The sequence below is a fragment of the Bos taurus genome, chromosome 3, assembly GCF_002263795.3.
Source record: "Bos taurus isolate L1 Dominette 01449 registration number 42190680 breed Hereford chromosome 3, ARS-UCD2.0, whole genome shotgun sequence".
NCBI lineage: Eukaryota > Metazoa > Chordata > Mammalia > Artiodactyla > Bovidae > Bos > Bos taurus.
In genome coordinates this window covers 66,734,954-66,748,693 of record NC_037330.1, presented here as the reverse complement: position 1 = coordinate 66,748,693, position 13,740 = coordinate 66,734,954, and the positions used below count along the sequence as shown (strand labels likewise).

General features: G+C 32.8%; 2 protein-coding genes across 30 annotated transcripts in view; one reads left to right on the top strand and one right to left on the bottom strand.

Annotated features, from left to right (window-relative positions):
* Nucleotides 1-6,901, top strand: part of NEXN (nexilin F-actin binding protein) — a 55,730-nt gene extending 48,829 nt beyond the window's left edge. For 4 of the 6 annotated variants that reach the window (XM_024990103.2, XM_005204430.5, XM_005204429.5 and 1 more), the window contains 4 exons: nt 730-951; nt 5,032-5,217; nt 5,474-5,831; nt 5,928-6,901. In XM_024990103.2, the coding sequence (XP_024845871.1) occupies nt 730-951; nt 5,032-5,217; nt 5,474-5,831; nt 5,928-5,941 (780 nt within the window). In that variant the 3' untranslated portion in view covers nt 5,942-6,901. Of the gene's footprint in view, nt 1-729; nt 952-5,031; nt 5,218-5,473 lie in introns of all 6 variants that reach the window. The other 2 variants (XM_005204431.5, XM_059885108.1) reach the window with 1 other exon arrangement.
* Nucleotides 6,902-6,919: 18 nt separating this feature from the next.
* Nucleotides 6,920-13,740, bottom strand: part of FUBP1 (far upstream element binding protein 1) — a 34,354-nt gene continuing 27,533 nt past the window's right edge. For 7 of the 24 annotated variants that reach the window (XM_059883848.1, XM_059883854.1, XM_059883859.1 and 4 more), the window contains 3 exons: nt 12,026-12,171; nt 9,361-9,407; nt 6,920-8,456 (listed from right to left, as the gene is read on the bottom strand). In XM_059883848.1, coding sequence (XP_059739831.1) covers nt 8,426-8,456; nt 9,361-9,407; nt 12,026-12,171 — 224 coding nt within the window. In that variant the 3' untranslated portion in view covers nt 6,920-8,425. Of the gene's footprint in view, nt 11,653-12,025; nt 12,172-12,252; nt 12,313-13,740 lie in introns of all 24 variants that reach the window. The other 17 variants (XM_059883837.1, XM_059883844.1, XM_059883842.1 and 14 more) reach the window with 10 other exon arrangements.

The following is a 13,740-nucleotide window of genomic DNA, read 5'->3' as shown; positions in this document are numbered from 1 at the left end:
TTTAAGAAGTATACAAATACTTTATATTTGTGAAATATACAATATTTTGTGAAAAGCAAAGGGAAAACTTGAATAAAAAGTATTCAAGATACAATGGATAAGGAACTGGAGCCTGATTTTCACTGACTCCTTATCTTTCTTGGCAGAATATAGAGAATACAAGTGATATGTAGCAAAATATAAGGATTTTATCACACAGTGTCTGTAGAAATGTTTAATTCAGAGTATTGAGTGATATTTGACTATCATCAAACCAAAGGCAGGACTAATTTTTAGAGATACTGTGGCTCTACATAGAGATGAAAAGATCACGTCCAGTGGACTGAGACCAGGCAAAAGGCCACACAGTATCAGAGTCAGAATTAGAACTTCTCTTAGCCCAGTGATTTTTAAAAATTTTCTTTACCTCCCCCTAAAAATTCCTCTACAATTCCTCATAAAAGTTAATCCTCATATGCATATTTTAGTTTTACCAGGTTATAATGGAATATTAATAAGCTTTCAGCCAGTCTCTAGTTAAGTAGTATTTTAAATAAAGTAAGATGTTATCTGAAGTCTTAAATTTGTAGCACCACTTTTAATTAGTAAATTTAGGCATAGTGTTTAGGGGAAAAGTTATTTATAACATTTAGTTTTGGTTTCAAATAAGAAATAGTGAACTTTCTGGATAACTTAAGTACAAACTAATTTTATGGTATTTAATATATAACAATCTTAATTTTTTTGAAGGAAGAGGAAGAAAATGAAACCTTTGAACTGAGCAGGGAATATGAAGAATTAATCAAATTGAAAAGGAGTGGTTCTATTCAAGCTAAAAATTTAAAAAGCAAGTTTGAAAAAATTGGACAATTGTCTGAAAAAGAAATTCAGAAAAAGATAGAAGAAGAACGAGCACGAAGAAGAGCAATTGACCTTGAAATTAAAGAGAGAGAAGCAGAAAACTTTCATGAGGTATATACATATATATAGTTTTATATTTAAGTTGTAGTACAATAATGGATTTAACAGAAGTAACAATGTCTTTGAAATAAGTGTTGGTACATACAATTAACCATCAGAGTATATAATAATCTGGGAACTAATACAGAGCAAAATCATATTAAGATCTTGAGACTTTTTAAGATTTTGCTATTCTAGTATTATTCCAAAATGACTTTGGAACAGAGAGAATGAGAGCCTATAGTGAACATCAAATGGTTCACTCTAGCAAAAATAGCTCAAAAGTAAATCTTTATTGGCACAAGTTTTTACTTTGAATCAGTAGGAACCAGTGTATTTTTGAGTTAAACTCCAGGGATTATTCATACCTACTTAAAGATGAGGACAACAAAGCCTATGTTATCTGCTAAAGTCATGCTAAATCATTCAGGTACAGAACCTAAATAAAAATTCAGGTGACATGAATTTGGTACCTCTGGCAACCCACTCCAGTACTCTTGCCTGGAAAATTCCATGGACTGAGGAGCCGGATAGGCTACAGTCCATGGGGTCGCAGAGTCAGACATGACTGAGCGACTTCGCTTTCACTTTCATATGTAAAATTAGGAGGTACTCACTAGATGACCATAATGTCCCTTCCAGTTTAAGGACTAGTTCCATGATACGAATATTGGTTTAAATAAGATCTGGAAAGCTTATTGTCAGAATTGCCATTTTGTTGTATCTAACACATACTCTTCTAAAATTCATTCTCATCAAATATTCAACTATAATACAAGTGTCAGAATTTGGGAGGGCATTCAGAGGAGACTGTTGAATAAAAATGGTGAAACTATGGGCAAACTCCAGAACTATAAGCAATTCATTGAGACAGGGAGAATGTGAGCACAGCACAAGGTAACGAAGACACAAGCACCGGCAAGATGACCCATCTTAGATGCCATGTTAAGCAACTTTATTGAGGTGCACCGAAGGGATTTTTAAAACATGGAGTGATATTATCAAATAGGCATCTTCATTGCATGATCATGTTTAAGCTAAAGATGGTTTTGGATTCATGTATTAAAAAATTATTTGAAAGCCTACACCGGGGCTACATTGGCAAATAAACCTGCGTAAGTCCTGGCTCATATGGTGTTTAGAATCATCTAACAGGGGTAGGGATGTAAAATAATGACTGGAAAGTAAAGTCACAAACAGCTTCAAACAATTATAGGTGATAGGATAAAAGGTTGTAAAACTAATTGTTAGCTGAAGGGCCTTTTTAACCTTGCAGGCACTATGATTTAGGAATAATGTTAGTAATCAAAGTTTTAGGACAGAGTATAAAAAGCTAGCTTAAAGAATCCTGCGGTCGTGGAGGATGAACTGGGACAAGGTAATGAAGCTGGGGGCAAGGGAGAAAAACTGAGTTACAGGCAGGTGGTTGCTGAGAAGGCTAACATTTCTTCAAGATTACTAGGGAAACTAGATACAGAGAATTCAGGAAGTCTGGAGAGGAGAGGTGGATGAACAAATTGTTTCGGACCTGTGAAGTTTGAGCTATATTTGGACAAGTAATGTCAGTCTGAAACATAGGTATTGAGCTCAGTCAAGAGGCAGGAGCTAAAGACTAACTTTTCTGGATACTATTTGAAAGTACAGATGTAGATAAAGCCATCTTGAAAGGGTTAATAGTTGTCAGATGAATAAAATCCTGGAAAACATTAACATTCAGTGGATAGATGGGCCACAAGATCAGTTGATTCCTTAGAGATAAATCACAGAAGGTAAAGAATTTAAATCAGGATGCACTTGCTCCCCTTTTCTGGTTAAACGTAGTGAAACCTCAGAGCAGTCATACCTAGCCCTATAAAATTTATAGGTAAGAATAAGAGAAATGATGCTGGTGGTTTCTTGCTTTAATGCTGTTACTGGCTCTCTTGTATAAAAGGACATAAGATTAGGACTTGGCTGACTCTCTAACCCATGAGGATGTCCTGAGTTGAGTTTCCTGTGAGGAACCTGACATTCTTATCTCAATAAACTAAGGGTCACTGAAATATTGTATTAGCATAGTTTTGGCAGAGTATAGTCAACTTCCAGGGTAGGACCTGTCCCTTCCGATTGTTTCAGGTTTCCTTCTTTAGAAAATACCTTTTTATATTCCAGAAATCTTTCAAGGCCTAACTCATTCATGTAAACTTACCTAATCTAAGAATTCCATCCCAGCTCCTGTAGCCCTTAACTGTACCAACATTTGGTACATAAATCACTTAAACTGCCTAATAGTGTTTGATTTTCTAGTTAGATTCTCCAGAACCATTCTTTACATTCTCTTTTATCCCAAATTCACTGCTTAATTGTATTGCCTGTAATATCCACATGCTGGGAGTACCAATGCCCTACAAAGAATGCACCTAAAGAACAAAGATCATTCCATTTATAACATAATTCTCAGTAGATCCATTTCCTGTTAAAACTTCTAACCTGGCTTTACAGGGATTCAAGGAAAAGCAACTGTACTTAATAACCATAAGACTATTCATAAACTTTCTCCAAGTCAGCTTCTACTTAAAATTTATTTTCTAAAGGCAGTTTTTAGGTAACTACATAAATAAAATTTTTGAGTTTACACAAACTTTTATACAAAAATCTAGAAGGCAAGTTATTAAGAGGGAGGGATCTAGCCAGAATAGTAGTTGTTATACTTGCTGAAATACACGATCTTAAAGATTTGTTATGCAAAGAATAACATTAAATATTCAGTGTGAACAAAAAGGTCCATTTTTTTTTCCATGTAAGTCTTGGAAAAGTCTGTTGAGATAAAACCGCAGTTTATTAGTTTGCTTGTTTAACAAGCAGACCATTGTTTTAAAATGTATTTTTTGCCCTGTCTTTTAAATATAACAAGAAGCAATCATACCAATAAAATTCATTAGCAATAATGGTAGTCTGGTATGTTTATCAACTGAAGGCTAAATAATGGCATGAACAGAAGTTACCCATCAAGTCTCTAATTATGTCTGATATCCTAGCATTTTCCAGTATCAAATAAAAACTGGATTCAGGAGAACCAGGAAAACAGTCCAACTTACTTTTAACATCTACATTCATTGGAGCTGTGGTGCAACACTTCACACTATAAAACATTGATGAACCAATATTTTTCTTATACAGGCAATTATTTTATAGCTTATTTCAAAATTTTATTTTTTTGCATTGGATATCTGGAAGTAATTTCCTCATAGTACTTTGAAATACAAATGGTGAGATTTCCAGATAAACTCACAAGAGTCTAAGTAGTTTAGAGACCAAGAGTCAACTACAAGCAAGGTATTTTTGAAACCATGGGTTAATTATACTCACAAGACCCCATTCTACTAAAACTGCTCTCAAAGGCCAGTAAGTGACCTTCTTATCACCAAATTGGTTTTACAGACATGCTACCTGACAGTTCAAATTCTACTCTTATATTACCCCTTTATTTTCATGGCTTTTCCAACTCTTACCCCTAAATAAATTGACTCAGAACTGTATTTCCTGTTTCCCCAAGTTTCAGTCATTGCCTCTTTCAACAGTTGTCTTATTTTATTCTACCTGTACACATTCTTCTTTGCCATTGCTTTTCGATAAATTATTTACTGGCTAGAATTCATCTCAGTTATTAACAAAAAAGGGTGAGGAAGAAATCATGAAGTGGGAAATAACAAAATTGCATTTCTGTACTATGAGGTCGGGTAAAGAGTTAAGTGGAGACTCTTATGAAAGAATTTTAATAATTGTTAATAGTGTATGATTTCCTCATCCTTTTCTTTACTCAGTACTATTAACAAGCACTGAGATTTGGTTGGGCAAATAAAATACACTAGGACTCCAGAGACAATGTGTGATAATTATACTGGGAGAACAATTCCAACTGTTAAAAAAGAGTATTTCACAAGTGAACTTTCATCTTTCCTAAACTGGGGGATAGTCTGCAGTGTAGCAAATAGCATAACCCAAACATGTTAATTTTCTTGTGCCTAGGCATCTTCAAAACTATTAACATTTTAGTTCTTGTTTTTAGAAAGTAAACAATTCTTATTCTTGTATTGTATTCCTCTTGTAAAGGAGGAAGATGTTGATATTAAGCCTGCAAAAAAAAGTGAGGCTCCATTTACTCATAAAGTGAATATGAAAGCTAGATTTGAACGTATGGCTAAAGCAAGAGAAGAAGAAGAACAAAGAAGAATTGAAGAGCAAAAGTTACTACGCATGCAGTTTGAACAAAAGGAAATTGATGCAGCACTACAAAAGGTACCAGGCTTTCATATCCTTTCTTTCCCAAAGATAATTTCTGAAAAACAATGAAATTTAAGGAGGGATTAAAAATACATTTTAATAGCTTTCAAATCAGTGAAATGTTAATGTAAAATACTTTATAGTAAGGACACTTACATGTTCTTTACTTTGGGGGAAAATATATCTACCTCCAAATTCTATTACTAAATCACTCTCCTGAAAACATGACTACAGTATAAATGCCAACCTGAATGTATTTATTTTAATACAGAAACGAGAAGAGGAGGAGGAGGAAGAGGGTAGCACCATGAATGGGTCTACCATTGAAGATGAAGAGCAAACCAGATCAGGAGCTCCGTGGTTTAAGAAGCCTCTAAGAAACACATCGGTTGTAGACAGTGAGCCAGTTAGATTTACCGTTAAAGTAACAGGAGAACCCAAACCAGAAATTACATGGTGGTTTGAAGGAGAAATATTGCAGGATGGAGAAGACTATCAATATATTGAAAGAGGAGAAACTTACTGCCTTTATTTACCAGAAACTTTCCCAGAAGATGAAGGAGAGTATATGTGTAAAGCAGTGAACAGCAAAGGATCTGCAGCTAGCACCTGTATTCTTACCATTGAAAGTAAGAATTAATCCCTCTTTGAATCTAGAACTTTCATTCTATTTAAAAATTTCTAAAAAAAAAAAAAAAAATCATTTTTCTTCTTCTCTTTTTTAGCTGACGACTACTAGGTCCCCTTCCCTCTCCCTGGAACACACCCTCTCTCTCCGACTTTCTTACTACATCCATCTTTTCTGTGGCGGGGCCAAAAAAGGAAACTGGAAGTGCCACTGTGTTGACTTCTTATTCCTTTCCCTAACAGTCTTCAAAAAACAAGCTCATCTAAAAAATACCTTTTTCCTTTCCAAAAAAGAGCACCAGATTCATCACCCCATTATGCAGTGTAAGTTAATGTGTAATTTAATGGGGCAAAGGGGGGAATTTACTCAATTATTCTATCAGAACCTATTACAAACACTGTGTATTTTTCATGTTTACAGCATTAAGTTTTAAAGAAATTATAAACAGGACACATTTTGCATGAAAAGATTATCATTTATGAACTAGTCACACCTAAAATTAGTCTGAAATAGATGAGTTAGTGAATTTGGAACTTATCAATTTAAGTGGGCTTTTCCCCTCAGTAGAGTATCATTTTGGTTGTTGTAGTTTCAAAGTCTTTCTGGAGCAGGGAGATGAGGGGGAAGGGTTGTCATTTCTCCCTCTATGCAGAGAGAACACAAAACAAGAATTAAGACTTTTAAGAAACAACTGTCAGAGCAAATCTGATGGATACCACTGCCTAATATGGAATGTTGGGAATATCAAACACATATTTTTCAAATCTGTGTAATATATATTCAAGCTTATAAAAAGCAAATTTATGTTGTGACTTTCCTGAGCAAATTATATTTTAATGAGAAAACTTTGTATTAATAGTTCATGCAGGACAAAACATAAAGATTTTCAGATCTAAGAGAATTAGATGTAGGGGAAAATGGCACAATCATCAATTTTGAGTTTTTAAAGTGAGTTTGTAAATAATTAGCTATCATGTTCTATTATCAAGTTGTTTTATATTTTAGTTTTCTGGAAAACAATTTATTTTACAATGTAAACCCATAATAAAGTCACTTCTGTATTTAAGAAAAGAGACAAACACTCCTTAATAATATTCACCAATGTACATTTATTTTTTTTATTGAGGAAACCATAATCAATACAAAATTACAGCAATCATGTACCCCTTTACATACAATGGTATTAAAACAAACTAAACCACAGTTTGTAAAGTATTCAATTTACCTCAAGTCCAAGCTGCATCTCCCTAAGACACTGTTCCCATCACAGTAGCCATTTTAAGCCAATCTTCTTTTTACACGGGTAGTTTCTGTAGAGAACACTTTTCTCAGGACGAAAATGCATTGAGCATGCATAAGAAAAAATATATATATGTGCAAATACATTTATGAGTTCCTATAAGGGGTATCACTGAAGAAAATAAAATCCTGGGACTTATTTGCTTTCTTAAAAGCACCAGTTAAAAAAAAATCCCTCAGAAGTTTATACTGTGGCAAGAAAACTCATGACTAAACAAAAAATAAGGTTATTTTCAGAATCAAAATTATCTTTAGGTATTGTTATAATACATTTTAAAGTGAGGCAGAATTTTCAGAAAATAAAAAGACATCTTTATTAACTAGTAATTTCTACAACCTTATTCTAAAGAACATAACTTTGCAGGTAGAAGTGGTTCTCCTGGCAAGAGTATTCAAACAAACATTATCACTTCTGAATATATTCCTATCTTCCTCTTAAGGTATTGTTTACTCCTACACAAACCCACTCCTGTAAATTAACTACTCAGGTATTTGTCTAAGAATATATTTTACAATGCTCATAAACAACTAGTATTAAATCACTAATTTTAGTATTAAAACCATTTTCATTTATTAAAAATAAAAGTATACTTCCCATTTCTAAGAGAAACATCAAACTATAAGAATTCTAATTACCACCACACTATGAAATCTTAAAAACAAAAACATATTGTCAAGTGCTAAATAAATCAATTTCAAGCCAAACATTGTCTCTACCACTCCTAACACCACTGCATTCAAATCAACTGGCTCACCTTTTCTGCTTTCCATTTATTTCAAGGTTAAGATTAGCGCCATTTAAAAAATGCCTGCAGTATCAATGAAGGCTTATGCTAATGAATAAAAAAATTCTCATGAGATAGAAACAATGCCCCAATATCTATTAGCATTCATATGTATTTTCTTTTATAAAAATGCAAACTACAACTAAGCAAAACTTGACAGGCTCTTAAGGTTCAAAGAGCTCCTTTATATTATCAATTTTAACATTGACTATTAAAACACATATACACACACATAAATGTGGTGCAATAACTAACTTTCAAAATTTAACATTTCATGGAACATTTAAGATCAAGTGAATAGCACTTTAAAATGAAAAGTGATCAAAAGCAGGCACAGTACACCCTGTATCATATTACGTATGGGAAAACATTTCATTTTTCTCAGTTACGATTTGCCAATTTTACCTTCTACATTGAGCCCTTCTATGGTCCATGCTCATCGGCTCACCAATGGCATACACTCAAAGGATTCCTCTTTATGGGTAACTATCTCAGGACCTGATTTTATGAGCTATGATTTGGTGCTTGCAGCATCTTCAGCACTGTGTGTGAAAATGAAGGCAGTATTTTTGAATATTTTTCTTTGTTGCAAAGATAAGCAGGAGTTTTAAAAGGATCAGCACATTTTAGAAACCGAATAAACAAAACTGATATGATGCTGCTTTAATACATTCATCTTAACTCAAAATATTTACCAGTTAAAATTATCTACAAGAACACACAAACATTTAAAACTGGCAAAAAATAAAATAAATGCAGCGTCAAGTTATTAAGGTATTATAAATCAGAAAAATATTGGTTGCTATACAGATTATGATAGGTTATTTGCTATACAGTTAACATTTCACTGATGCACATGCCTTTTATCAAACATACTGCCAGTATTTCTTTCGGTGTATATAAATAAGAGTTAGGAAAACTGAGTTGTCTTAAGGAAAAAAGGTCATAATAAAACTCTGACCCATAACGCCCTTACTGAATTGCTATAGTTCAAGAACAAGAAAAAAAGTAAAGACTCCATAGCTTTGGAGAGCAAAGAAAATGTCTTGTCAATCATAAACAGACTGTGAAGGCTGTTGAAGTTTCTGACCAAATGATCTCCTAAATCTTGAGAACTATGTAACTTTCCTTTTAAAATTCTAACAATTTTTCTATATTAGGGAAAAGATTATAAAAAGTTTGGATGTAGTTTAATTACAGCAGCAATCTACTCTTAATTTTCTTGTTTTAATAAAAAGAAAAATCAAAATAAAAACATCACCTAGAAAAGTAAACAGTTGTTTGAACAACTTACAGACTTTCCACTGAAATGGTAGCATAAATAACAAAATACATTTTGGGGAAGCAGTAGCAGATTGCTTTTGAATACACAACCACAAAAACCTCACAGGGACAACATTAATGTACTGAAATATTTATTTATATATGTCCTTAGGTTGTGCTTACCTGTTGCTTTTTGCAGCAGAACCTAAGGTGGAAGGTCTGGGAAGGCACTGTGAAGTATAAATAATTGCACTGTTTGCAATTAATAAAGATTTTAAACCTTAAATGAATCAAAATCAACAGCCTCCAATTTGTGAGTACTGAATCCAACTGAAAACTATCTCTTCAGTTTAATTAATAAATGCACCACTTTCCTAAAAGGTCATCTATAAAACAGTATCATGCAAAATACTGAAACTGTTCACATCAATACCCTACTCTTAAACAGATAACTCCTTAACTATTAAAACTTCAAACTAGAACTACATATCCATATCTAAATAAGGGCAAGGGAAGAAGTCACTCTCGGTTCTATAAGATAGTCAAAAACATTTCAAAACAGCTACAATGAACTGTACCGCTATTTTCTACCCTATAAATAATCTCAACATTTATGTCCTGTACATCTTCCTTTTATAGTATATTCAGAACAACCAATGGTGCTCCCCTACCAATGAAAGAACTAGTATACATATTTAGGAAATGGTATTAAAACCACTACATTGCTTAATATTTGCAAACTGAAAACCACCCTGTCTGATACATTTCAAGTCTTTCATATTAATATATAAGATATGCATTATTTTACACTGAAAAGCAATATATTTTAGGAGCACCAATGAGTAATACTATTCAACTTTGTTAATGATGAGTTTTCTTTAGCTATAGCTAAAGCATATCAAAAATACTTACCCATTAAGCTCACTTAAAAAAAAATACAGACCTATGAATATTCTATGTTAAATTAAGAAGCAGTTATGGTTTCCAAGATATAAGCACTGTATTCCAACATAATATTCAAACAAAGTATGGCATTTGCATTATGTGGAACATTGACAAAAAGATACTGTTGCAGTTCATCAATTTGTCATTCTGATGTACTTACAGTGCAATGCTCCTTGAAGGAACACAATCAAGGATGATACACAGCACAGTCCTCCTCACCCCTACAGAGCTAGTTCTATACTGGCTGGATCAAACCTGCACTTCAACAGACAATGGCAAGACAGACTGTATTTGCATGTAGTCTAATATATTAATATGCAAAGAGCCAACAAATATGCAAAGAGTAAAACAATGGATTTCAACAAAATATCAGAACTTCAGCATGAGTGTTATAGAGTAATAAAATGATTCAAGTACATAAAAAAATTAAGTTGATTCAATGATTGGACTTGTGCATTTACAAAACAAAGCTTATCTATACTGCAAAAAGGAAAAAAAAAAAAGAAAAAAATAGCTCAAACATTTTCATACCGCAATAATGTTTCAATGGCAGATGCACTATAGCTATACTTTTTGCATACTATTCACTTTTTCTACCCTACATTTAGAAAGAAACACACTAATATTGCATACCTTGCAAGAGCTCCTTTACATGAAAAAAAAAATACTGTTCTTATTATAGACTACCCATATTTACTATTTGAAAACTGTTTAAAATTAGTTATGCTGAAACAGTCTTGGAAATCAAGTAATTATCAAATTAAAAACAGAAAGGTTAACTGTTATAGCAGCAGTACAGGTCTGAAACAGTGGTCATGTATAAAAGGAAATTTCACTGTTAATGCAATGGAAGTATGCCAAAAGATCATTGTACACACATGCAGTTTTTAATCAAACAGAAGGAAAAAAATGAAGATATCAGGATTACTTGTGCTGAAAACAGCCAAATACAATAAATGGAAAAGATCCTCCAATCTACTACTATACTGCAAGGGGGAAGAAAACATGCCAGTGTTTAAAAACTCAAATTAATATTTCATGGGGAAAGCTTATATATTTGTGTATATGTATCTTAATTTATCATTACTAAGAAATTATGAATTCTTTAAATACCCACATATCCAACTTACCGACACAGGAGGTTTCATATCATTTATTGTAAAGCACAAAACAGGCATTTTAAAAGTGAAAGTATACATTGAAAAAAGTACATTTATATCACAAAGCATTAACCACATAATAGTTGCAAATACATTTGCTGGAATGTGTACATCTACACTAAATACTAAAAACAAACCAATTTTCATTTCTACACAGAAATATTAACCTCCTATCAGTAGTGATAGATATTTTGTACATTTTCAAAAAAAAGAAAAAAGAAAGGAAGAAAGAAAGAAAGGAAAAACACTATTTAAACCAAAAACAAAATTAAGATCTTCATCAAGCCGTCTGCATCCATATATTTAACAAAGGTTTTTTTCCCCCACACAATGAAGCAAATACTGTATTGTCCACTTCTTATTATTGGCCCTGTGCAGAAGAGATACATAAGAAATACACAAAAAGTTAAAGAAAATCCTTTAAATGGAGCTAACTCAGGAGTGAATCCTCTAAGAAAGAAAAACTGGTTAATATAAATGGTGGTGGCTTCTTGCATGATTTGCAAATCCCTGGGGGAAAAAAGTTTATTTTTAAAATCAAAGGCATTATAGAAATATTCAGCACTCAGATGCCAGGAAGCATTATAAAAAAACAAACAAAAAACCCAAAACAATATACCACAGTACTTCATTTATAGTTTTGCCAGATAAAAATTTACAAGGCAAACAGAATCCCAGACAAAAGTAAACATGCATAGAACATGACTGAAGTTGAAATCAGCACATTAGCAAATTTATTATACCTGAGGTGCTGGAGGATGCTGTGGCATTCCCTGGGGACTTGTCTGGGCATAGTAGGCTGCTTGTTGTCTATAGTACTCAGCCCAGGCTGCACTATAATCTGGCTGACCACCTGGTGGAGCACCAGTAGGAGCAGGAACTGCTTGACCTTTTGAGAAAACAGAACAACTTTGTTGCTGTAACCACAATTAAAAGCCCCAAAGAATCTCATTTCTAATAAAAACAATACCTTGCTTCTTGTAATATTCCTCCCAAGCCTTTGAATAATCTTGTGTCTGCCCTTGTTGACCTAAAAAAAACCCCCTAAATTTTAATACAAAATTATATCCACTGTAAGTACAGGTTATAAAGACAAAAGCACAGAGGGTCAGAATTGCTCCTGTTCTATTTTTAATATTCCTTAGTGTCAAAACCTACTCTGTAATTAAAAAATCAAAATACTCTTTAGTTTCTTTTTGCCATACTATCATAACTTTCAGTTCTTTAGCATTACTCTTTAATAAAAAACAAAACTATCTACATAGTTTCTTGATTCAGTTACAGTTTTTATAAACTGTTCATATTCTAAATTAAGTCTGAACATGCAGTCCACTGTTCCCCAATGGTTATGTTGCGGGGAATGAATGGACCACTATTTTTGGTAGTTTTCTTCTCCATTTGGATTTGTTACACTACAGGTTTTAAAATAAAATGAAAATCTTCAATGAAGAGAGAATATTTCTTGAGAAACAAAAACCCAGTTAAAAACTATTATTTTAAGATCTGGCCAAGATTTGTTCTTTCCAGATTAATAACCTATAAACTATGTATAACACTAATCTTCAAGATATCTTTTAATAAGATATTGAAAGTTTTAATATGCTATGCCCAAATGATAACAATTTTATTAAAAATAACCTGATGCAGGACATAAAAAATAATCACTACTGAAGAGGTTCTAAGCAACAAAATCAATGAAAGACAAAACTCAACAGCTTTCAGAAAGAGGTCTTTTTTCTAGGTGACTTTCCTGAATTAAGAGACTAAAAAGACATAATCAAATGTAATGCATGAAACGTGAATGGGCTCTGTATTAAAAAAATAATAATAATAATGACAACCCTACCTCTTACACACAAGTAGCTACAAGGCACTTTTTTCTGACAACCAGGGAAACTTAAATGTTATTAAAAATTTATTTAGAGCAACAGCTTGCAACTTACTTTGAAATGGCTCAGGCACCAAAACAAGTATATATACACACAAAGTACATATGACAAACTTTTTGAAAATGGTGAATCTGGACAGAAAATATACATATAGGTGTTCGCTATACTGGTTTTTGAAGGTATTAAAAAAATTAAAAGTTCGGGAGAAAGAGACCATAATTTTTCCTATTTCTTTATTTGAACAGATTTTATTTAGTTTGCAGTTCATTTGGCTTTATGAAGTTATGACAACCAGACAAAAAATACTCAGAGAAAGCTGTTTTATGTTTCTTAGATGGTGCCATACCAAGGCAATTTTAGAAAATAGTCTATTATCATCACAAAAGTGGTTAAAGAATAAAAGCAACTGAGGAAATAAAAATTGAAGATGTATGGCTTAAGAAACATAAGAAACTCCCCCTAGTTATACAGGCAGCAGCACAGAGAAATCCTATATTCTCTTAACAAAATTATCACACTTTCGTTTTTCCATACTTCTTTTAGGAAATGAATTTAATATTTTGATTTTA